This window comes from Caretta caretta, chromosome 9, assembly GCF_965140235.1.
Source record: "Caretta caretta isolate rCarCar2 chromosome 9, rCarCar1.hap1, whole genome shotgun sequence".
Taxonomy (NCBI): Eukaryota; Metazoa; Chordata; order Testudines; family Cheloniidae; genus Caretta; species Caretta caretta.
Window position 1 is genome coordinate 28,663,113 of NC_134214.1, and position 25,385 is coordinate 28,688,497.

General features: G+C 43.1%; 2 protein-coding genes across 3 annotated transcripts in view; one reads left to right on the forward strand and one right to left on the reverse strand.

Moving 5' to 3' along the window:
• CP (ceruloplasmin) overlaps window positions 1–20,500 on the forward strand; it is a 38,237-nt gene extending 17,737 nt beyond the window's left edge. The window contains exons 11-19 of one of the 2 annotated variants that reach the window (XM_048863958.2): window positions 1,943–2,155; window positions 3,900–4,107; window positions 7,044–7,183; window positions 13,580–13,708; window positions 14,815–14,921; window positions 15,680–15,896; window positions 16,587–16,726; window positions 17,400–17,562; window positions 20,205–20,500. In XM_048863958.2, coding sequence (XP_048719915.2) covers window positions 1,943–2,155; window positions 3,900–4,107; window positions 7,044–7,183; window positions 13,580–13,708; window positions 14,815–14,921; window positions 15,680–15,896; window positions 16,587–16,726; window positions 17,400–17,562; window positions 20,205–20,275 — 1,388 coding nt within the window. In that variant the 3' untranslated portion in view covers window positions 20,276–20,500. Of the gene's footprint in view, window positions 1–1,942; window positions 2,156–3,899; window positions 4,108–7,043; window positions 7,184–13,579; window positions 13,709–14,814; window positions 14,922–15,679; window positions 15,897–16,586; window positions 16,727–17,399; window positions 17,577–20,204 lie in introns of those variants that run through there. The other variant, XM_048863959.2, reaches the window with a different exon arrangement.
• A 1,552-nt stretch (window positions 20,501–22,052) lies between these two features.
• Window positions 22,053–25,385, reverse strand: part of HPS3 (HPS3 biogenesis of lysosomal organelles complex 2 subunit 1) — a 30,827-nt gene continuing 27,494 nt past the window's right edge. The window contains exon 17 of the mRNA XM_048863956.2: window positions 22,053–23,274. Coding sequence (XP_048719913.2) covers window positions 23,147–23,274 — 128 coding nt within the window. The 3' untranslated portion in view covers window positions 22,053–23,146. The remainder of the gene's footprint in view (window positions 23,275–25,385) is intronic.

The following is a 25,385-nucleotide window of genomic DNA, read 5'->3' on the forward strand; positions in this document are numbered from 1 at the left end:
TCGCTCGGGGGGAGGGGGCTTGGGGGAAGGGATTCCCCCCCCACACTCACCGGCAGCGGCGGAAGCGGAGCAGCCTGGCCCCAGCCCTCTCCACTCCGCCAGCTCCCAGCCACTGTGCTCCGCTTCCCGCCACAGGTGAGTACGGGGGATGTCCTTTCCCCAGCGTCCCCGCACTCACCGGCATCGGGAAGCGGAGCGCTGCGGCTGAGAGGTGGTGGAGTGGAGCGGGCTGGGGCCACGTTGCTTCGCTTCCTGCCGGTGAGTGCCTGTCGGGGTGAGGAGTGTGGATAGGGGTCGGAGCAGTCAGGGGACAGGGGGGTTGCGTAGGGGGTGGGGTCCTGAGGATGATTAGGGACAGGGGGTCTCTGTAGGGGGCTGTCAGGGAACAAGGAACAGGGGGCAGAGGGGGCAAAGAAAGTTTGATATAATAGTCTCACCTATAATGCGGTGAGATTTATTTTATTTAGTTATTTATTTTATTTTTTGTCTCCTGAGGACCACATTATATCAGGGTAGAGGTGTACTTTATACAGCATGTTGTCAGTATCTCTCTCTCACACACACTCACTCCTCCTTATCTCAGTTCAAGCAAATTATAGTGAGTGCAGAATTACACTTCTACATGTTTCTATACAGAAAGTTAGAGGCTTCATTGAGACTATTTTGAAAATGTGGTTCAATTATTTTTAAGGACTTATTTGTAAAAAGCTCTTTTGCAGTACAACAGTGTATAAATACAATTTAAAAATGTCTCACTAGCAGATTGCAGCAAGGGACAAGATCATACTTGGTACAGTTTAACCAACCGGTGTAGATATAGGAAGAATATTATTGTATATTAATTAATGCAAACTGAATATTAAGCGTTCATTGAGGATTAACATCTTTATAGTGGATCCATTGTATGGTGAATAAAGGTCACTTAAGTAACAGTTTGAGGATGTGTTTGTACTCTGTTATAGTCTACAACTCCCCTAATGTACAGTAAAGTATCTTCAAACAGCTTATCTATCGGCCACTGCTTCCCAATTCAGCCCCAGCTGACAAACTGAGTCTTTAACAATGGCATGATGGAGTTTCATGCTTATTGTCCCTCAATAGCTTCTAGATCAAATACATTTAGATTTCAAGATGTGTTCTTCTCCCCCTCCCCAAATTACTAGCTCTGCATGCTCTAGGTGCGACTTGTGAATCAAGCATTTGTTTATTTTTTGTGCCTCATCACCAAATTCAGCAAGCCAATTTTGGTCTCATTGACACCTGTGCAACTCCCATTGCATTGAAATTAGGCCCTCCGTGACACTTGTGCAGCTCCATTGCCTTTGCTAGGTTTGCACAGGTGTAGCTAACTGACACGTAGGCCTGGTCTATCCTGCCACTTTACAGCTCTGAAACTTTCTCACTTATGGGTGTGTGAAAAAACACGCCCCCCCGCGCGCTGCAAGTTTCAGCGCTGTAAAGTGGGAGTGTGGACAGCAGCGCTTTAACATTGCTAGTGAAGACATACCTTTAATTACATTTAATACCCAAGAAGGAATAGAATCCGTTGCGTTCTCTTAGCTGTATTAGCCCTGAAGTGATAGCTGAAGTATAAAGCAGTGAAACTGTATTTTAGTCAGTAGAATCTGCAAATGTGTTCCTGAATACACAGAGGAAGCTGATCTGTTGAATAAAAAGGTTCCATTTTCCCAATGGCTTTTCATATCAGACTCATACTTCCAAAGAAAATAAAGTATGTAATTCAAAGTTACTGAATATTTGATTTATAAGAACTAGAAAGTTTAGAAGTTGCTTTGTTCTGACAGTGATAGAAGAGGACAATGATACATTTTGCCAGACTAGGAAATCACATTATCCCACATATGTTACTAAATATGGATGCAACAGAGAATGTGTTACATGCACTAATCAGAATACTTTTGGTTTTCACAACTTTCTGTAGCTATTAATGGATATATGTATGGAAACCAGCCTGGCCTTGAGATGTGTAAAGGAAACACTGTTTCTTGGCATTTGATTGGCTTGGGATCGGAGGTTGATATTCATGGGATCTACTTCTCAGAAAACACTTTCCTAACTAAAGGAACAAGAAGGGATACAACAAACCTGTTTCCACACACCACTCTTACAGCTGTTATGGAGCCTGACTCTGAAGGTGAATAAATGACCATCCTTACCATCCTCTGATATAGTCATCTACCATAGCAAAAGTAATATTAGCAGCTTAGACCAGGAAATTCATTGTTTAATCATTTTATGGCAGTAGTTCTCTGACAATGAACCATGGACCACCAGTAGCCAGTGGAGTCCTCCCAGTGCTTTGCAAAATGACACATTTTAGCAGTAGATTGTGCTTGTACATTATGCCCTGTGAAAGGTGTGTGTAGTTTTGCTTCCCAGAAGCAGCACAGGGAAGGAATCATATCTCAGGCAGATACAAGTCTTTCCCTGTTCCCTATTTCCCATTACTAATAATAGATTGCTTCCCCCACTTCTCCCTGCACCAGCTAGGCTGTGCTGGCCAGCACACAGCTGGAATCAAAACTCTACCCACTCCTTGCCTTCTTGCTTGTAGGGGGGTAGTTAGTATACAGGTCCTTCTGACCCCAAACCCAAGGTGCCCGGAGGTTATGCAGTGGCACAGAAGAGCGGGAAGTGGAATCTCCTTACATCCTTGCCTGACTGTGTAGGTCAGGCCACAATCTAGTCAATTTGAACCAGACAATGAGTTGCTAGGCAAAGAGAAGGTGATTCTGTTCCAAAGTGGTCCCCAGAATGAAAGTGTGAGGACCGCCATTTTGTGGAGCATTGCTTACTACAGAACATGATGACTGAAAGAAGGTATAAAGCTGAGAACAGTTTTAGATGTTGGCCCGAATCCAAAGGTACATAGGCACCTAACGCCCAGATTCAAACATTTAAATCTTGGGTTTAGATACCTAAATCCTAGTTTTGGCTCCAGCAGGGTTTTGTGGATCACAATGAACCCTGTAGGCTCTTAAACTCACTCAGTGACTTAAGTTTTCAGGATAGAAGTTCCCTCTACCTATGTTTCTGTCTCTGGGCAGGAACGTCGCCCACCTAAGTTCCAGAACAATCCACAAACCAAGGGAAGACAGGCATTCACTTGCCTATGTTGTCCACGGGGCCAGATCTGGTAGGCAGCCTCTGACTACTAAGTATTTATTCACAATGGAACACTCAATGGGTCTCAAAGAGAGAGAAAAAATGACTTTATGGTTAGGAAATCCACCTCGGAAGTGGGAGACCCTGGCTCCAGTACCCCTGCTTCAAATCACTCTTTCATTATTTAGCTATAGGGAAAGAGCTTCACCAGGACAAACTGGGAGAGTCCCACATCAGAATGTCCCATAGCTCAGTGATTAGTGCACTTTCCTGAGAGGTTAGAGACCCCTGCTCAAATCCTTTCCCCCACCTCTGGCACAGAGGGAGTAAAAACTAAACTTACATCCTAGACAACCAGCTTTAACCAGTAAGCGGGGGGATCCCCCACCACTTACAACTGTTGTGTATGTAGTGGGAAGCTACTTAGGTGCCCAAATTGCTGGACTCCTCTCCTGGTTGATTGCTAAACAGAGAGATTGGGACCTTCCTTCGGTACCTATTTCTGTGAGAGGGCTGGGGGCTAGCACAATCTAAGGCCTCAATTCTGCCAGTATTTACACGTGTTTAACTTTACTACTGAGTAGGACCATTGGACAAGCACCTTGCATGTTGCTAGAGCTTATAGTCTGTGCTTCAAGGAGTTTATAGTCTAAATCAACACAGGTGATACAGCACAGACATAGAGGACACATAGATTGAGGGTTCCTATCTGTGCAGGTTTTCTTTTAATCTCCTTGCTTGTTATGTGTGTGTCTCTGTCTGTCTCTCTCTAGGGGTTTTTGAAGTGGAGTGCTTGACAACAGATCACTACACCGGGGGCATGAAACAGAAGTACAAAGTGAAAAAATGCGATTGGTGGAATCCGTTTCCATCGCTATACTTGCATGAAAAGACTTACTGTATTGCAGCAGTGGAAGTTGAATGGGACTATTCTCCCAACAGAACATGGGAACATGAGAGGCATGAATTCCATGAGGAAAGGTAATAATGAATATCCAAAAACCCCATCACCAACATATGTCTTCACTAGCAACACTAAGGCGCTGTAGCGTTGCTGGTGTAGTCACGGCATAGCACTGGGAGAGAGCTCTCCTAGCGCTCTTTTAAAAAACAAACACACACAAAAAACCTCCACGAGGGGAGTAGCTACCCGTGCTGGGGCACTGTCACCTTACAGCCCTGAAACTTGCTGCGCTCCCCTTTTTTCACACCCCTGAGAGAGAAAGTTGCGGTGCTGTAAAGTGCCAGTGTAGACAAGGCCTAACTTGTTCTGGTTATGGGTGGTGGGCGGGAGGAAACTAGCCCTGGAAAGAAACTAGCCCAGGCATGTCCTGGGGGGCCTTGTGTCACAGGGTTGAGCAATCCCAACTGTGTGGTGCTTCTTTTACAGAATTGTAAAAACCCTTGTTTACAACTCCCCTGCTGATTAATGGTCATGTAACACCTGCCGGGGTGTGGCTTACCACCTTTGTTGTCACTAAAGAACTAGCAATGGAGACTCCCAAACTTACAACATATTTCAACAACCATACAGCAAAATCTGAATTTCATACCCACTAATGATATACATATTTTGACAGAACAGTAGGTTTCAGCAGATCATGACCTTTTCTATAACACCTCACATGACATACTTTGTACAAAACATATATCATAATTACATGACACTGGTGAATATCGGGGTGTTGAGGTACATAATGCCACAAACACTTATATGTAACATCTTACTTACTTGCTTGGAGAACCCCATGCAGGCTTTAGATGGTAAACATTTACCAAGGAGAATGACCCTTCTCTTCTTTACTTCCCACATATGTAAAAATTCCTTTATTTTAAGGAGAACTGTTACCCCATAACCAGACCTGCATCACTATGAAGCCTTAGCCTAGATGGATTACTACTCCGACTATTCTTATTGTCTCAGTCAGCTGGTTGTTTAGTTTGTCCCAGTTATGAGCTCATGTCAGTGAGAGCTAGGGTGTTTTGTGACTGAGTCCCAGCCGTGGTATTCACTGCCTACTAAACATTTGTCCGGCTTCCAATTCCAGGCAAGGCTATTGAAATATACCAAGTAATTGTTTATATTTACACCTGTTAGTTTGTTCATATTTTCATTCAGCTGTCCCCACACCCACCATTTCATTGTTTTTTCAATTAACTACCCTGTTCTCCAGCAATTCTCAGTCCATGCAGAGCTCTGCAGGCTTCTTCCTATCCTTGGGGACACTTGGGTCTGGGTCCACAAAGGGATTTAGGTTTTGCAACACCTAATTTTTGGGCACCTTGAAAATTACTGTAATCCACAAAGACTGAGTTATAGCTGCCCAGGTTCCCTGTACAATGAACGGGAAGAGATAGATACCTAAATATGGGATCCACAAAAGTCAGTGTGGGGAGCCATCTAAGCTAGCCAATAGGAGATGCCACCAAGGGGGGTCCTAAGCCATGCTCCTCCCACAGGGTCAGTGCTGTGACACAGAGGCCCAGTGGTGCCAACTGCATTACTCTGTCAGCAACTCCTAATTGGCCTGACAAACTCACTACAACTAACACATTGCTTTCATGGCATTCATCCATAAATAGCATCTTTTAAAGTATCAAATGAAAGCTGGTATCACACTGCTACTGCTCACGAAAGCTTATGCTCAAATAAGTTTGTTAGTCTCTAAGGTGCCACAAGTACTCCTTTTCATATTACCCTTTCTCACTCTTAAAATCTTAATCTTTGTTAACTTATACTTGCTTTCAGTATAAACAGATTACAGTGCTGAGGTGTTATAATGGAGCTGATACTCAGTTGAATCAAAGAAGCTGGTGTGTGTATACTAACAAACCTGATAATTACTGAGAGTGTCTGTGGAGGGGACTGGACACAACAGGGGGATAGACGCTTCTGAGGTGTCCGGGGCCTAGAATACACCAAGTATTAATCTCCAAGGCAAAGCAAGGGCTTGCAGAGCCCTGAGGATTTTGTTTTGGTGGCTAACGGACAGTGTTAGGGAGCTGACCCACGTATGAAGTTTAACATCAGCAAGACTCTCTCACTGAGGTGGGGGGTTGGGAATCACAGAATATCAGAGTTGGCAGGGACCTCAGGAGATCATCTAGTCCAACCCCCTGCTCAAAGCAGGATCAATCCCCAATTTTTGCCCCAGATCCCTCAATGGCCCCCTCAAGGATTGAACTCACAACCCTGGGTTTAGCAGGCCAGTGCTCAAATGGGGGGAACATGGTGACCCACAGTCCGGGGTACCCTGAGAAAGTGTCACAGGCACTGAATTGCAGGCTGCAGCGAGGCACCTCTCTCTGCTTGCAGGGATGCTGGAACAATTTGCATTGTGAGGGTGCTGAGAGCCATTTAACCAAACCGTAAACCCTGTATATAATAGAAACCGCTTCAAACCAGGGGTGTGGCAGCACCCATGTCTGCTTGTGATCCAAAGCTGGGAGCCCCCCTCCAAGAGTGAGGTGGTTTAGGTGCCAAAGCCGCTTCTGGCGAGAACAGCTTCTGTATCAGCCTAACCCCAAACAAAATGACCAGGGTCTCAGCTCAGCTGGGTACGTGGGCAGGGACCCACTGTTTAAATACACAAGTCGTTCAGGTCCATTGAAGTCAATGCTCACCTGCGTAAGTACCCTGCTGAATTTGAATCTTTGTAGTTGTAGGCCTCCTGATCTCTGCTGAGATTCTAGCTTTTTCCCAATGGCTGTTTTCTTTATGATCCAGAGGCACATCACAACAAAAAATATTTGTACAGTAGAAATAGCCAATTCAGTGGTACGTTTACTGTAGTATTTAGCTGTGTTTGCTATTTTATTATGGTTAACTGTACAGGGTCCTGACATACTGTTGTGAAGGATGCTGTAGGAACATAGAGGCTTTTATTGAATTCCTGAGTTTGTCTCCTTTCCTCTAGCCCTGGAAATCCATTTTTAAATAAAGAAGATAAGTTCATTGGTTCGAAGTACAAGAAAGTTGTTTATAGGGAATACACAGACAGCACGTTCAGCACTCCCAAGGAAAGAGCAGAGGAGCAGCAGCATCTGGAAATTTTAGGTATGGTCATAATAAATTTAGACCTGACAGAAATGCAGACTTTATGAATCCGAATACAGTGATTTCTACTGTACAAGACAAACTAGAGAGTAAGCAGAACAACACTGGGCCTGCTCCTACTCACACCAGTATACCTCCATCGGACTTGAACGTAATTAGTCCTGATTTACATAGATGTAAGTGAGACTGGACCTGTGTTTGCAGTAGAAGAGGAAATCCCAATTTATGAACGCATGCATTATATTTAAGGTACATACAGCACTGTTTTCAAATTTGGTCTAAGATTGGACAGCTAAATCCATACAGATTTCAATGAGAGCTATAGATGCTCAGCACCTTTGAAAGTTAGGCTACCTACTTAGGTGAGTCACGTCGGACACAGGTTTGAAAATATTGGTCAGAGTAATACATCAGCTGTGTCCATTAGTTGAAATCATCAGTTGTTTTTAAGTTGCTGTCATACACCTTCAACTATCACATTGCATTATAATCTGTGCTTTTGGGTGCAGTTGTGGTGTGGGAGGGGGTACAGGCTCTGGGCTGGAGCCGGAGATGAGGGGCTCAGGATGCAGGAGGTAGATCCAGGCTTGGGCAGGAGGTAGGGGTGCAGGGTCTGGCTGGGGGTGTGGGCTCTGGGGTGGGGCAGAAGAGTTTGGAGTGTGGGAGGGGGTTCTGAGCTGAGGCAGGGGGTTGGGACACAGGAGGAGGTGAGGGGTGCGGGCTCCAGGCAGTGCTCACATCAGGCAGGTCCCCGCAAATGGTGAAGTGTCCCTTAGCTCCTAAGCAGAGTCATGGCCAGGCGGCTCTGTGCACTACCTCCGCCCAGGTGGCCACCCCTCCACCTAGGAGCCAAGGGACATGTCGCCACTTGCAGGGAGCCGCACGCAGACAGGTAGGGAGCCTGCCAATGGGACTTTTAATGGCCTGGTCAGTACCAGGTGTCGAAAACCGGACACCTGGTAACACTAACAGTGGGTCATACTGCAAGGTGAACTGTCAGGAGGGAGGTTACTAGTGGAGTTCCACAGGGGTAGGTTTGCTAAAATCTTTAACATTTTTATTAATGACCTTGACACAAAAAGACAGTGTGTGCCAATAAAATTTGCAGATGACAAAAGTTGGGAGGTATTGCCAATATGGAGAAGGACTGGAATATCATACAAGAAGATTTGGATGACCTTGAAAACTGGAGTAATAGGAGTGGGATAAGATTTAAATAGTGCAAGGTCATGCACTTAGGGATGAACAACAAGACTTTTTGCTATAAATTGGGGACTTAATCAGACGTAACAGAGGAGGAGTGGAAGGACATGGGTATACTGGTCAGTCACAGGATGATAATGAGCTGCCAATGTGATGTGGCCATGAAAGGCTAATTCAATCCTAGTCTGTCTTAGGTGAGGTATTTCCAGTAGAGATAGGTAAGTGTTGTTACCGTTGTACAAGGCATTGGTGACCACCTCACCAGGAATACTGTGTGCAATTCTAGTCTCCCATGTTTAAGAAAGATGAATTCAAACTAGATCAGGTGCAGAGAAGTACTACTAGGATGATCAGAGTAACGGAGAACGTGCCTTACTGGAGGAGACTTAAGGATCTAAGGGTACGTCTTCACTACCCGCCGGCTCAGCAGATCTATCGGGGATCGATTTATCGTGTCTCGTCTAGACACGATAAATCGATCTCCGAATCAACGCCTGTACTCCACCTTGGCAGGAGGAGTAAGCGGAGTCAATGGGGGAGCCGCCGCGATCCACTCACCGTCATGAGGACAGCCAGATAACTCGAACTAAGATACTTTGACTTCACCTACGCGAATAGCGTAGCGGAAGTTGCGTATCTTACTTCGAACCCCCCCACCATGTAGTCCAGGCCTTAGCTAAACAAGCCAAGAGGTGATGTGATTCTTCTCTGTAAACACATAATCATAGAATATCAGGGTTGGAAGGGACCTCAGGAGGTCATCTAGTCCAACCCCCTGCTCAAAGCAGGACCAATCCCCAATTAAATCATCCCAGCCAGGGCTTTGTCAAGCCTGACCTTAAAAACTTCTAAGGAAGGAGATTCTACCACCTCCCTAGGTAACGCATTCCAGTGTTTCACCACCCTCCTAGTGAAAAAGTTTTTCCTAATATCCAACCTAAACCTCCCCCACTGAAACTTAAGACCATTACTCCTTGTCCTGTCATCTTCTACCACTGAGAATAATCTAGAACCATCCTCTCTGGAACCACCTCTCAGGTAGTTGAAAGCAGCTATCAAATCCCCCCTCATTCTTCTCTTCTGCAGACTAAACAATCCCAGTTCCCTCAGCCTCTCCTCATAAGTCATGTGTTCCAGACCCCTAATCATTTTTGTTGCCCTTCGCTGGACTCTTTCCAATTTATCCACATCCTTCTTGCAGTGTGGGGCCCAAAACTGGACACAGTACTCCAGATGAGGCCTCACCAATGTCAAATAGAGGGGGACGATCACGTCCCTCGATCTGCTCGCTGTGCCCCTACTTATACATCCCAAAATGCCATTGGCCTTCTTGGCAACAAGGGCACACTGCTGACTCATATCCAGCTTCTCGTCCACTGTCACCCCTAGGTCCTTTTCCGCAGAACTGCTGCCTAGCCATTCAGTCCCTAGTCTGTAGCTGTGCTTTGGGTTCTTCCGTCCTAAGTGGAGGACCCTGCACTTATCCTTATTGAACCTCATCAGATTTCTTTTGGCCCAATCCTCCAATTTGTCTAGGTCCCTCTGTATCCTATCCCTGCCCTCCAGCGTATCTACCACTCCTCCCAGTTTAGTATCATCCGCAAATTTGCTGAGAGTGCAATCCACACCATCCTCCAGATCATTTATGAAGATATTGAACAAAACCGACCCCTGGGGCACTCCACTTGACACCGGCTGCCAACTAGACATGGAGCCATTGATCACTACCCGTTGAGCCCGACAATCTAGCCAACTTTCTACCCACCTTATAGTGCATTCATCCAGCCCATACTTCTTTAACTTGCTGACAAGAATACTGTGGGAGACCGTGTCAAAAGCTTTGCTAAAGTCAAGAAACAATACATCCACTGCTTTCCCTTCATCCATAGAACCAGTAATCTCATCATAGAAGAAGATTAGTCAGGCATGACCTTCCCTTGGTGAATCCATGCTGACTGTTCCTGATCACTTTCCTCTCATGTAAGTGCTTCAGGATTGATTCTTTGAGGACCTGCTCCATGATTTTTCCGGGGACTGAGGTGAGGCTGACTGGCCTGTAGTTCCCAGGATCCTCCTTCTTCCCTTTTTTAAAGATTGGCAATACATTAGCCTTTTTCCAGTCATCCGGGACTTCCCCCGTTCGCCACGAGTTTTCAAAGATAATGGCCAATGGCTCTGCAATCACAGCCGCCAATTCCTTTTGCACTCTCGGATGCAACTCGTCCGGCCCCATGGACTTGTGCACGTCCAGCTTTTCTAAATAGTCCCTAACCACCTCTTTCTCCACAGGGGGCTGGCCATCTATTCCCCATGTTGTGATGCTCAGCGAAGCATTCTGGGAGCTGACCTTGTTAGTGAAGACAGAGGCAAAAAAAGCATTGAGTACATTAGCTTTTTCCACATCCTCTGTCACTAAGTTGCCTCCCTCATTCATTAAGGGGCCCACACTTTCCTTGGCTTTCTTCTTGTTGCCAACATACCTGAAGAAACGCTTCTTGTTACTCTTAACATCTCTCGCTAGCTGCAGCTCCAGGTGCGATTTGGCCCTCCTGATTTCATTCCTACATGCCCGAGCAATATTTTTATACTCTTCCCTGGTCATATGTCCAACCTTCCACTTCTTGTAAGCTTCTTTTTTATGTTTAAGATCCGCTAGGATTTCACCGTTAAGCCAAGCTGGTCGCCTGCCATACTTACTATTCTTTCGACACAGCGGGATGGTTTGTCCCTGTAACCTCAACAGGGATTCCTTGAAATACAGCCAGCTCTCCTGGACTCCTTTCCCCTTCATGTTAGTCCCCCAGGGGATCCTACCCATCCGTTCCCTGAGGGAGTCGAAGTCTGCTTTCCTGAAGTCCAGGGTCCGTATCCTGCTACTTACCTTTCTTCCCTGTGTCAGGATCCTGAACTCAACCAACTCATGGTCACTGCCTCCCAGATTCCCATCCACTTTTGTTTCCCCTACTAATTCTTCCCGGTTTGTGAGCAGCAGGTCAAGAAAAGCTCCCCCCCCAGTTGGCTCCTCTAGCACTTGCACCAGAAAATTGTCCCCTACGCTTTCCAAAAACTTCCTGGATTGTCCATGCACCGCTGTATTGCTCTCCCAGCAGATATCATGAAAATTAAAGTCAACCATGAGAACCAGGGCGTGCGATCTAGTAGCTTCTGCGAGCTGCCGGAAGAAAGCCTCATCCACCTCATCCCCCTGGTCCGGTGGTCTATAGCAGACTCCCACCACTACATCACTCTTGTTGCTCACACTTCTAAACTTAATCCAGAGACACTCAGGTTTTTCTGCAGTTTCTTACCGGAGCTCTGAGCAGTCATACTGCTCCCTTACATACAGTGCTACTCCCCCACCTTTTCTGCCCTGCCTGTCCTTCCTGAACAGTTTATAACCAACCATGACAGTACTCCAGTCATGTGAGTTATCCCACCAAGTCTCTGTTATTCCAATCATAATTCCTTGACATCACCAGGACCTCCAGTTCTCCCTGCTTGTTTCCAAGGCTTTGTGCATTCGTATATAAGCACTTGAGATAACCTGCTGATCGCCCCTCATTCTCAGTATGATGCAGGAGCCCTCCCCTCACAGACATTCCTGCCTGTGCTTCCTCCCGGTATCCCGCTTTCCCACTTACCTGAGGGCTTTGGTCTCCTTCCCCCGGTGAACCTAGTTTAAAGCCCTCCTCACTAGGTTAGCCAGCCTGCTCGCAAAGATGCTCTTCCCTCTCTTCGTAAGGTGGAACCCGTCTCTGCCTAGCACTCCTCCTTCATGGAACACCATCCCATGGTCAAAGAATCCAAAGCCTTCTCTCCGACACCACCTGCGTAGCCATTCGTTGACTTCCACGATTCGACGGTCCCTACCCAGGCCTTTTCCTTCCATGGGGAGGATGGATGAGAACACCACTTGCGCCTCCAACTCCTTTATCCTTCTTCCCAGAGCCACGTAGTCAGCAGTGATCCGCTCAAGGTCATTCTTGGCAGTATCATTGGTGCCCACGTGGACATCTGCGGGTATGTCTACACTGCCCGCCTGATTGGCGGGCAGTGATCGATCCAGCGGGGGGGAGAGTCAATTAGATGCCATAAATCGATCCCCGAGCACTTTCCCGTCAACTCCTGTACTCCCCCGCCACGAGAGGCACAGGCAGAGTTGACGGGGGAGCGGCAGCAGTCGACTCACCATAGTGAAGACACCGCGGCGAGTAGATCTAAGTACGTCGACTTCAGCTATGTTATTCACGTAGCTGAAGTTAAGTAACTTAGATTGATTCCCCACCCCCCCTCGCAGTGTAGACCAGGGGTTTGAGAAACACCAGGGAGGGAGAGGAGTTATTTAAGAGCCAATGTTGGCACAAGAACAAATGGATATAAACTGGCCATCAACAAGTTTAGGCTTGAAATGAGACTCAGGTTTCTAACCATTAGAGAAATGAAGTTCTGGAACAGCCTTCTAAGGGGGTCAGTGGGTGCAAAAAGCCTTACGTGTTTCAAGACTGAGCTTGATGGAGGAGATAGTATAAGGTTCCCTACAATGGCATATACCATTTGTGTCTATTAGCAAATATCTCCAGTGGCTGGAGATGGGACACTAAATGTGGAGGGCTCCAAGTTACTAGAGAGAATTCTTTTGGGGCTTTGAATGGTGGGTCTTGCCCACATGCTCAGGGTCTAAATGATCTTCATACTTTGGGTCAGGAAGGAATTTCCCCCCAGGTTAGACTGGCAGAGACCCTGGGTTTTTTTGTCTTCCCCTGAAGCATGGTCACTTGCTGGTTATAACTAGTGTAAATGATGGATTATCTGTAACTTGAAGGCTTTAAAATCAAGGTTTGAGGACTTCAGTGACTCAGCCAGAGGTTATGGGCCTATTGCAGGAGTGGATGGGACAGGTTCTGTGGCCTGTGATGTGCAGGAGGTCAAACTAGATAATCAGGATGGTTCCTTCTGGCCTTAATCTGAGTCTAATAAACAATTTACAATTATTACACACTATTTGTGCTTACTGAATCTACTCTTTCCATAATGAATAATTCACCAGGTTTGGACTCAGTTTTCCTGGGCTAGGTATTAGAGTAGAGACCTCATGCCTACTTCTGCTGCATGTTCACACATAACACAAGAAGTTTTACTAGTGTGACCATCTTTCGAGCTGGGAAAGATTTCTCTCTCTTTTCAACCCAACAGGTCCATTGCTTCTCGCAAATGTTGGCGATAAAGTTACAATTGTTTTTAAGAATTTGGCCACGAGACCTTATTCTATACATGCCCACGGAGTGAAAACGGACAGTTCCATTGTTGCTGTAACTCAGCCAGGTAAACCATATCACTTACTCCACTGTGCTCACAGCAAACTTCAAGCTATTTAATAAAGGCTTGGGGGGGGGGACCCAAAAAACCCCTTCTTCCACTCAGCCACTGCAATTTTACTAAGGTGGTATTGCTTTCATGAAAATACAATCAGATATAATATTTTCATAGAACTATTAGTTAATTAGCATTTAATGCTCCTCATTTACAATTACTGCGCTGTATCTTAAGCTATGCTACACTTACAATGCAACAGTGGGACAACTGCAGCTGTGCTGGTAAAGCACTTCAGTGCTGACACTCACTACAGTGATGGAAGGGGTTCTCCTGTTGCCATAATTAATCCACCTCCCAAGAAGCACTAGCTAAGTCAACAGAAGGCTTTGTCTATCAAACTAGCGCTATCTATACCAGGGGTTAGGACCGATAACTAAGGAGTTTGGATTTTTCACAACCTGAGCATCGCAGCTGGGTCAATGTAAATTTTTAGTGTAGACTTGGCCTTAGAAATACAGCGCCAGATCCTGCCGTCACATTTCACAGTCCTTAAACAGGCAAGTCTCCCATTGAAGAAAATAGATTTGGCAATTTAAGAACAGCATGATTTGGCCTATGCAATCTTTGTTATTTCAAAAGTTATTCTGGGTTCTCTGTCTTCTTCATAGAATGCAGGGTTCCTTTGCTAAGAAGTGGCAGAACTGAATAGTGCCATCACACAAAGGGATTTGAGCAAGAGTTGAAGTATCTGCAGAAGGGAAATAACAATAAATGAGTCAGCCACAGCTGCACTCAAGAAGAGGAAGTTCATGGCAAAAATAAACTGTAAATTAAAATACCATCTGTTTCAGGACAACTTCTTAGATAACTTTTCCTGAAGGGCAATGAATTGTATCATGCACTGGGTTGTTTGTTAAAATATCCTGCAAAGCATGATTTCATTGTCAAGTGAGGATGGGGGAGAACCCCATCAACTTGGTCAATTTTTTAGACCTAAAATCCTTGACAACATCCTTTGAATCAGTTGCCATCAGCTTCTTTGAATAAATAAAGTTGTGGACTGGATGAACAAAGTGAATACACCTTTAAAATACACTAATATGTACTTAATTCAGGTGAAACAAGAACCTACATCTGGAAAATCCCTGACCGATCTGGTTCTGGGAAAGGTGATCCCTCCTGTATTCCTTGGGCTTATTACTCAGTTGTGGATAAAGTTAAGGTACGTTTCTAATGACAGTTAAACAAAAATTCCTTTACAGTGAAAAGGAAAGGAGTTTGAACTCTTCCATTTGCTGTTTTCTCTGATGAAAGCAAAGCCCCTGCTACCGCTGCTATTTAGACAGACTTATTACTTTAAAGGGCATAATAATTCCATACTGAGTTACTGGTTTGTAATTTCACTACATTCCTGCTATTAAGTACTGGTTAGCCTAAACTAATATTTAAAGCAACCATCCTAAAAATCCTTGAAAGTGAAAGAGCTGATTACATTAATGGAGCAAATATGTAATTGGTCATTTGCATGGAAAACTGTCACATGCAAATTGAGCACAATAGTGCAAAAAAAAAAAATAATCTGAAAACAGAGGGTTATTGCATGTGTGTTTAGTTGAAGTCACCCTTGAATGGAGACCAAGTACAAAAATATCTCTAATGAATTTTGGAAAGAGAGACAAGCAAGTTAAAACAGGATTAAAATTGAAGCTGTTTTGTAACATTAACTCTAGCACCAACTACAATAGACGGAGAGAAGAAACAGTTGCTGTTTATGCTGTATTGTGCTGCCCCAGGATTAAATGAATAACCCTCCTCTTTATCTGTGAGATTTTCTTGTTCAATTGTCAATTACCAAATGCCAGCAGAAATGCATTCTCAGTCTCGGTAGTGATGTTGTTACTCATGAGTATTCCACTCCGCTATTAAAGCCCATTCTACTTAGATAAGACACCCATGAGAATTTTGTTTTTGTGTTTTCAGGATACGTACAGTGGATTAATAGGGACGCTTGTTGTCTGTCCCAAGCGGTATTTTCCCACATTTCTGTTGAAAAAGAGAGTTGAATTTGCTCTTCTTTTTATGGTTTTTGATGAAAACGAGTCTTGGTACTTAGATGAAAATATCAAAACTTATTCTGCCAATCCAGACAAAGTAAACAAAGAAGATGAGGAATTTATTGAAAGCAATAAAATGCATGGTACGTTTCCCAGTTTCATTTCACTGTATCTTTGAAATCTGTGGCTGTCAAATTTGTTTCTGAAATCTGTGATCTTTTGGTTCTGGGTGTATATGTGACTTTCCAAGCTTTAACGGATGTCCAGTTATCAGGCCCAAGCCTTACTCAGACAGGCAAGAACCCTTATTCGTCAGGACAGCACTTAAGCCTATGCTTAAGTTCCATTTAAATAAAAATACTGAAATACAAAATATGGTTTTATCATATTCTATTTTTACCCATAAAGTTATCCACATTGAAATTCTAATCCCTAAAATCAGTTGTTAAATTTCAACATGTTGGGTTGAACAACAAGTGCTAATATAAGGCCTAATCCTGAAAGGTACTGAGCATCTCCTGAGAGCTTCGATTCTGCGTTCTACAGGAGCTGAAGATTCACAAGACCTCACAGTATCATCCCTATGCTAGGGTAGAGCACTCTCTAGCCTCTTTTCCCACTGAGCAAATGTGGGATGTATCATATCATCAGATCCTATCCTCATAGGTTTTCTTATTTGATAGGGACAGTACATTCAGTCAGTGCCTTTATTTTTTTTAAGGGACATTCAAAGTAGTTCTGATTGCCTACCACTAGCATTAAACTCTCAAATTCCTCTGCCATTAAAACCTAGATAACAATACAAAATGTGTTTTGTATCCCCCTTTCCCCAGCCATTAATGGAAAACTGTTTGGAAACTTACATGGTCTTACAATGCATGTTGGAGATAAAGTAAGCTGGTACCTGATGGGAATGGGGAATGAAGTAGATATGCATACAGCACATTTCCATGGCCATAGCTTTGATTATAAGGTAAAATTCCTTTTATGTTCATTTCTTACTGTGTTCACTCTTTTCATGAGGATTATGAGGGAATGAGATGTTACAATCTTAAGCCACAGTCCTGTAACTTGAATTTACAGTATTTATATATAAAAAATATTTGCTCAGACCAAGATATTTATATAAGAGAAGACAAGATAACGTTTGATGATGGGATTTAGTATAGGTACGTGTCTCATGCTACCTCCACAATTTATCTCCAAGTTGCCACACTCATGATATGAAAATTGTGCTTCTCCCACCCCCTCTCACGGTTGTCCTAGTTAAATTTTTTTAGTTAAAAATTCTGAAAGGAAGATCTATGAACGTATGAATTAATGGCTCTGTGAAGTGAGACTGCTTTGGAGTTGACATACTTGGAGAAAGAGCTCTGTGTAAGCTCAAAAGTTGTGTCTCACCAACAGAAGTTGGTCCAAGAAAAAATATCACCTCACCCACCTTGTCTCTCTAACATACTGGGCCAAAACTTTATCTTAATCCCATTAGAAGTCCTGTTAAGAACACTGAATGACTTCTGTGAGAGTGTGAGCACCTGTGTAAGTTTGAGGAGAATGTAGCCCATTGTACAGCCATCTATCGATACAGCACTGTGTATTTATCCATTACATAGGTGTAATTGCTATTGTTGTTTTTCCCCTTGAAGCGCACTGGAATTTACCGGGCTGATGTCTTTGACCTTTTCCCTGGCACATTTCAAACTGTGGAAATGCTTCCAAAGTACCCTGGCACCTGGTTACTGCACTGTCATGTGACTGACCATATCCATGGTGGCATGGAAACTACCTACACAGTGCTCCCGAAAGAAGGTAAGACTGGCTAACCTAGATCAATCAGAGGGACATGTTTAAGGATGTATTACTGAATATAGGCCATATCCCAAGAGGTGCTGAGCAGCAGATTATCAGGCCCATGGGGAAGAAGAGAGATGAGAAGGCCTGAGTGTATTACAAAGGACCAAATTTAGCCCTGGGTGAAATTCTGTGCTCTTGTAGGTGCAGCACAGAATTCACAGCCAGAGAGATGGGCATGTTAAGGTAACTTTAAGCAACCCCTGCACTCCTGATTCTGGAGTGCTCCAGAAACCCGGGCCAGGGCAGCCCCCAGTGTAATTTAGACAGCCTAGGGGAGAAGGGGTCAGTTATCTAAGTAAGCTTTTTGGGATAATGATTGTCAGTTTTATTTTGTGTTTGTACAGTGCGTAGTTCAATAGGGACTCCTAGGCACTATCATACCACCAATAAGTTACAGCAGCCCCCTTTGGCTGCCCTGTGGGTAACACTGCCCAGAATCTCCACAGTGCTACATGCCAAGGCCCTGCCCCAACACAACCCCTACATTAAGGCTTACACAGGCAGCCTTGGAACACAGCCTGCAGCTGTCATTCTCAGTTCCTGCATCCAGGGAGGAATTCCCTGATGCATCACAGGATTTTAAATCCTCTTTTTGCCTTTCTGACAGTCTTCTCAGGCATTAAAAGGCCCAGAGTAGGGGTGAGAATCTCATTCCATGTGTAAGCAGGGGCAACTAAAGCAGATAAAAGACTTGATCCCACAAGCAGCTGAATACATACAATTCCATTGGCAACAAACTTCTATTTCTGGCCCTGTACCAGAAACCTTTAATCAATCTGTAGCTTATATATTCCCAAGTGAGAGAGATATTACTATAGTTCTAAGCCAAAGGAAAAGAAAAAAAAGTTATTGTAAACAGGAATGTCAAATATTTGGGTGGAGCATATAGAATTCATGAATTGTCTTATAAAATATGCCATTTTAAATGTATTTTCTAAGCACTGCTGGATTAGTTTTAGGGGACTTGGGCACCTAAATTCTCTTGACTTTCAATGAGATTTAGGCCCTTTTGAAAACATTACCCTGGTTTCTAATGATCTCTAACAAAAATCCAAACTCTTAAATGAAGTTTTTACAATTAAGGTTTAGCAAAAGCTTCCTGCTAACTCTTACGTATATCAAAGGGAGATAAGATATTACTACAGTAATACAAACAAACAAGGCACCCGTTATGATCTAAAGTGTAAAAATACACTTTAGATAGTCATTTCATTTACACTTGTGAATCTGGGCTAAGGCCCCAAGGTTGCAATTACCAAGGCACATGCCCTTTCCATAAATGCATGCATAATTCCATTGAAGTCAATGGAACTGCTCACATGGAGAAGTGTTTAGAGAATTAGGCCCACAGGCAGTCAAATTACACCAGACTCACACCAGTGAAAGTATAATAAAAATATTATCCCTTCAGTGTTCACTCTTACTTAGGAGACAGAATGCTGCCACAGCTAAGTAATGCCATTTCTATAGTATTACAGGCCTTCTCATGCATTTTATATAAATATTTTCCCCATAGCTGTTATGTAAAATTGAAAAGCCCCTATAAAACTAATTTTTTTAAAATTAGTATGTTTTCATAAGGGAGTGTTAATCATATAGAAAAGGTTAGCTTGGGCCTGGAAGGTAAAGAATATAGAACTTTTAAAATAATTGTTTTACAAAAAGCCTGATTCCCCTTTCCACCCCACCCCCAAAACTAGAGAAAATGAATGTCTGGGAGGGGTCTGTAGGTACAGGATATGACAATGGGCAGAAGAACAGATCAAAGAAACAGGAAAAATCTCTTATGCTTGGAAGGGTATTTTAGTTAAGGAGAAGGCTGGCCATCAACATAATAAAAGGAAGATAGTAGTGAAGTTTTTTCCTATCCACCCTCCCCTCCCCAGATATGAGAGTTGAGATCTGATCCTTCAGACAAAAATCTGTCTCACATGCGATTGCTCACAAAAGACAAAGGGGTTTGCAGAATGGGCCCTTATTAAAAACAAGTTTTCCTATTTAAAACAAACACCATGAGCAGATATTTGAGGAATGATTAAATCTTATTTTGAATTCAAATGAGCACCATTTTTAAAAAAACACTCCTAAAAACTTTCCTGTGCTAGAAAGGGGTAAAAGATGTTAAGTTTATAGTAAACACCACAATTAAAAATACCAGAAACTAGGTAATAAAGCATCTTTAACCCTTGATCTATATTTAAAAGTGTACATGATTTAGCATGAATACCAGAAAATGTATCTAACTTTTGTAAATAAATCTTGTTTAGAAAACAGAGTACAAGTATAGCTTATACCAGACTCGTACAGAAAGTAAAAGTTGATTTACACAATATACTGTGAAATATGTAAAACAGATTTTACCCTACACACCTACGTAGTAAAATGGATCCCTCATAATGATACAGAGATTGACTCAAGTCACAACATACAACCCAGTGTGAACTCCCAGCATTTTAAGGTGGGTTTTTGGATTTGGATCCTAACTTCTCCCGAAAATGGGTGCACTGACAAATCTTTTTGTGTTACTTCTCTTACACACGAAAAATAGCTTGTTGCATTGATATGAGGTTTTACAGAAACACTTTTCCCCTTTGCAGAGCAACAGTCTTTGTTCCCAAGGATGTTTGAGCAGTTCACACATAAAATCAAAACAGCCAGAACAGAATGAAGGAATTGGCTTATCACAAGGATTCTCCAAAGTCTTTACTTGATGAAACACTGCTTAAGAAAGGACATCTGGACCACTTGCCTTTTGTGAACCAAGTTGAGAAAGGATCATCTGTCCCACAAGAACAACCCTGGTAACACATGGATCATAGTTTGGAACAGCTCTGTGAATACATAGCCTATAAATTACTCTTTGCATAAATAAAAAACCCTCCTGTATAATTGACCACTGCTTCCTAAAATGCCTTTCGCAGACTCCTTCAGGTATGCCCTTCCCTTGGAGCCAAACTCCCCTCTCTCCCTAGCCTCAGAGACTGCAGCCATCCTCCTTGCAGTCCTGTTTTCTTTCGGCTACCTGGCTTTATACAAGCCCTGGCTGTTCCTGTCCAGGTGGGCTTCACCTGGCTCCTCCTCCAGGTGTAGGTTAGACAATTAATTGGCCACACTAGCCACCTTAACCCCTTCAGGGCCTGGTGTGGGGTGAACACCCACCACACTATGTGACTACAAATTAAAACATAAAATCTGTTTCACAGAGTTCTGTCCCAGCTGCTTTCACCAGAGTTCAAGAGTCACAGGTGTCTCAGACATAATTGGAAATGAACCGATGAAGCAGGTGAGGTGGGATCCACAGAAGTACTTAACTCCCAGTTTTGGCTCCACTATGACCCACAAAATGCCCATCCAACACTGAGGGTGCCTAAACTCACTCAGCACCTAAGTTTTTCAAGGTAAAAGGCCTAACTTCCTGCCTCTGGGCATGAGCAAATGCTGCCTCCCTCTAGGCATCCATGTGCCTATCTCCTACCTAAGCCCCAGAGCTATCCACACATCCAGGGAAGAAAGGCATTCAGCTATCGAAATCACGGGCAGGACCCCATCTGTCAGGCATACTCGGAGGGCACCTACTGGATTGGGTCCCATTCAAAAAAGTTAGGTCGACCCAGCTATGTGACTGGAAAAAATCCACACATCCGACTGATGTAGTTAAATTGACCTAACCCTCTGTGAAGACTGCTAGGTTGATGGAAGAATTCTTCTGTCGACTTGGATACTGCCTCGTGGGGAGGTGGATTAGCTACGCCAGCTGGAGAGCCCCTCCCATTGCTGCAGTGAGTGTCTGCAGTGAAGTGTTTCATGCAGATAAGCCCTAAATTAAGTATTTAGAATCTGGAGGATACTTCCTAACGGCGGTTTGGGAGCGTAAGGGTACATACACCAGCACTTAAAACACTACAGTGGTACCACCGTAGTGCTTCAATATAAACACTCACTCACTCCACTAACAGGAGAGGTTCGCCCGTTGCTGTAGTTGACCTAGCTACCACATTTTGGGGAGGTGGATTAACAGAAGAATTCTTCCATTGGCCTACCATTGTCTACACCAAGGATTAGGTCGCCATAGCTACATCTCTTAGGGTTGTGAAAAATCCACACTCCTGACAGATACATCTTTCACACCCAGGGCTGTCCCTAGCCATTCCGTCTAGTACACTAGCAAAAACTTTGCCAAGTTCATGTACTGGACAGTGGACTTGTAAGCATCTGCTTTAATATGTGGCCTGACTGGTTCACAGCTTCTGGGTTAGGCCTCAAATCTTGCACCAGGCCCAGCACTCCAGGCTCTCTCTACTGCAATATGAAATCCAATTAGTCAGCTAATTAGATTCTCAGATGGTTGATCCCTATTGTGATAGTCTGACTGCAATTAGCTCACAGCTGTTTAGAATAGAGTTGTTAGTAACATTGTATAAAAGAACTCTTCTCTTACCATTGAATATTGGAAAACAGTTTAATACAATGAAAATGAAATACTCAACCTTAATTATCACTGTTCATACAATCATTATGACAGTAGTTTTTTTCCCAATTGTATTGCAGTTGAAATGCCTTCTTGGTCTTTCGACTCAGAACAGAGGGGAAAAAATGACTCTGTAATTGAGAGACCCCTTTTCAAAATACATGGTAAAAACAAAGACATAAGACAGCTAGTTTGGTGGGCCATCTAGAAAATAATGTAGCTGGAAAGAAGTGAACCAGAGGTGAAGATGCTTGTTGTCCATTAGAGACTGAATATAGTGATGGGAGAAGGGGAAATGAACAGCAGAAAACATCTGTGACCTACTTACAGAAAGATAGTTATTTCTCTTGGGAACCACTTTCTACACATTTGATGAATAAGACTTGATCCAGCAAAGTCTTGTCCATGTGCAGAACTCTAAGCATGCAAGCAGTCCCCTTAACTTGTTCTTCCAACCTGAATTCAATTGAACTACTCAAGCATGTGCATATCTATAAGTCCATGACAAGTCTCCAGAAATTCCAGTTGGAAGAACAAGTCAATAAGACTACGCACATGCTTAAAGACACCCATGAGCTTACGTATTTTGTGGATTGGGGCCTAACTAGCTGAAGACATGGGATCCAGGAGTGACAGCTTCCATTCCCTGCTTCACCTTTTACATGAACACTATAGTGGGACAGAATTTTGTGCAACTTTAAGTAGTACAATATTCCTTCTGGCTATATTTTTCTCCATTAAGAATACACATTCTCACTCAGGAAATGTCTGAACTTCGTCAACTATTTTGCTGAATAACACAATATTCAGTTCCATAGGATAAACAGGGATTCTTTCGATTTGCCAGTATCAGTGACATTTTATCACTGGGAACGCTTTTCTTTCATTTACAAAATTGATACTCTACCTCAAGTAGTGATTGTCTTCTTATTATACAATATAAGGCCAGTTTTTACAATATACCCAGGTAGTTTGCAAGTAGATGGACTCCCACAATACTTCATGTACAATTCCACCATTTAGTTTTGCCTATTTATTCCAGTGCTTTCAAGTCCACATTTTTCATTGTGTTTAAGTCACCAATTTCCTTTTGCTGCACTGAAGTAGATGTGGCAGGAAAAATGCTGCAGTCCCATCCTCCGGTAGAACATTAAGGAAATCCCTTAGTTCCAGTTCCATGGCAACCACTGATAAAGTTTCTGCACAGGGAAAGAAATATAGATGATTTTAAACATAGTATAAGTGCAACGCACTATAGAGCTGATCTTTAACGTCACTAAATCAGCAAAATATTTAAATACTGTGATTATAGTAGATTTAAGAGAAAGACCCAAATAGCAGCAGATACATTTGGCAACTGGGGAACAGTTTGAGAAGTGAGGGTAGCAATTCAGGGTTGTTTATGGATGAAGTATTGACACACACACCATTATAACGTCTATCTGAACTAATCACCTCAACGTACAACACCAAATCCTAGGTGGGTCTCATCTAGCACCTTCAGTGCTGTATAAAATTGAAAGGAAGCATTAAAATGGAGCGGATGGTGTAACACAGTAGTTGGTACTTTGGGAGCAGCCCATGAGACAAAGCTATCTTATTGTAGGCTCTCCTGGGCCAATTAATATCCATTACAATGAGAGGATAATGTGAGCATCTGACAACAGAAGTTTACCACTTTTATGCTTCTAACAGTGATTGCTGCCATGCACTCTATGGCAACCCAGTAGTGACACTCCTCTAGTCACACATTGTGCAGATGTTGTAAAAGGTCTTGTCATAGAAAAAAATGACTAATTTTATTCATCATTCTGAACTGGCTATGAAAGAGTCAAACCACTAGTCTAATTTTTATTTCCTCCATAACAATGAGTAAGGGGACCATGGCAGCTGCCATGGTTGGTCACTGCCCTTCAGCCAAGTTTCCAGAGGAAAAGGGAAAAAAAGTTCCAGTCTCAGGAAAAGAGGAAAATCAAACATTTAGACAAGTCACTTCCTTTGGCTAAGGATCCAAATCCCCCAGAACAAACACTTGACTGCTTCCTCTTGTGTAATCCCAGTGACCACAAGCAACACCATGGCTTCCCTCAGCCAAGAGTCCAGCTATGACATCCTTACTGTCGTTAGAGTCTCTGCACACCAGTACAGTTCTCAATACAAGCCAGGCAGTTATTTCCCCAAGCATTCCTTTCACCTGGTTTGGCTATGGAAATGAGTAATTACACATTACTTTCAACGGATAATTCTGTGATATCTTTACCTGTATTTATATCTGTAATAATCTTTAATTCCTGTCATGCATAATTAGTAGGGCTGTCAAACGATTAAAAAAATTAATCATGATTAATCGCGCTGTTAAACAACAATAAAATACCATTTATTTAAATATTTTCCAATATATTGTTTTCAATTACAAAACAGAATACAAATACAGTGCTCACTTTATATTTACTTTTGATTACAAATATTGGCACTGTAAAAAAAATAGTATTTTTCAATTCACCTAATATAAGTACTGTAGTGCAATCTCTTTATCATGAAAGTTGAACTTACAAATGTAGAATTATGTACAAAAAATAACTGCATAAAAAAAAAGTAAAAAACTTTAGAGCCTACAAGTCCACTCAGTCCTACTTCTTGTTCAGCCAATTGCTCAGGCAAACAAGTTTGTTTACATTTGCAGGAGATAATGCTGCGCGCTTCTTGCTTACAATGTCACCTGAAAGTGAGAACAGGCACTTGCATGGCACTGTTGTAGCCGGCATTGCAAGATATTTCCATGCCAGATGTGCTAAAGATTCATATGTCCCTTCACGCTTCAACCACCATTCCAGGGGACATGTGTCCATGCTGATGATGGGTTCTGCTTGATTACAATCCAAAGCAATGCAGACCGATATATGTTCATTTTCATTATCTGAGTCAGATGCTACCAACAGAAGGTTGATTTTCTTTTTTAGTGGTTTGGGATCTGTAGTTTCCACATCGGAATGTTGCTCTTTTAGGACTTCTGAAAGCATGCTCCACACCCCATCCCTCTCAGATTTTGGAAGGCACTTCAGATTCTTAAACCTTGGGTTGAGTGCTGTGAGATTTCTAAAGATAGCTACATTGGTACCTTCTTTGCGTTTTGTCAAATCTACAGTGAAAGTGTTCTTAAAATGAACAACATGTACTGGGGTCATCATCTGAGACTGCTATAACATGAAATATATGGCAGAATGCGGGTAAAACAAAGCAGGGGACATACATTTCAAGGAGTTCAGTCAAAAATTTAATTAACACTTTTTTTTAAATGAGCGTCATCAGC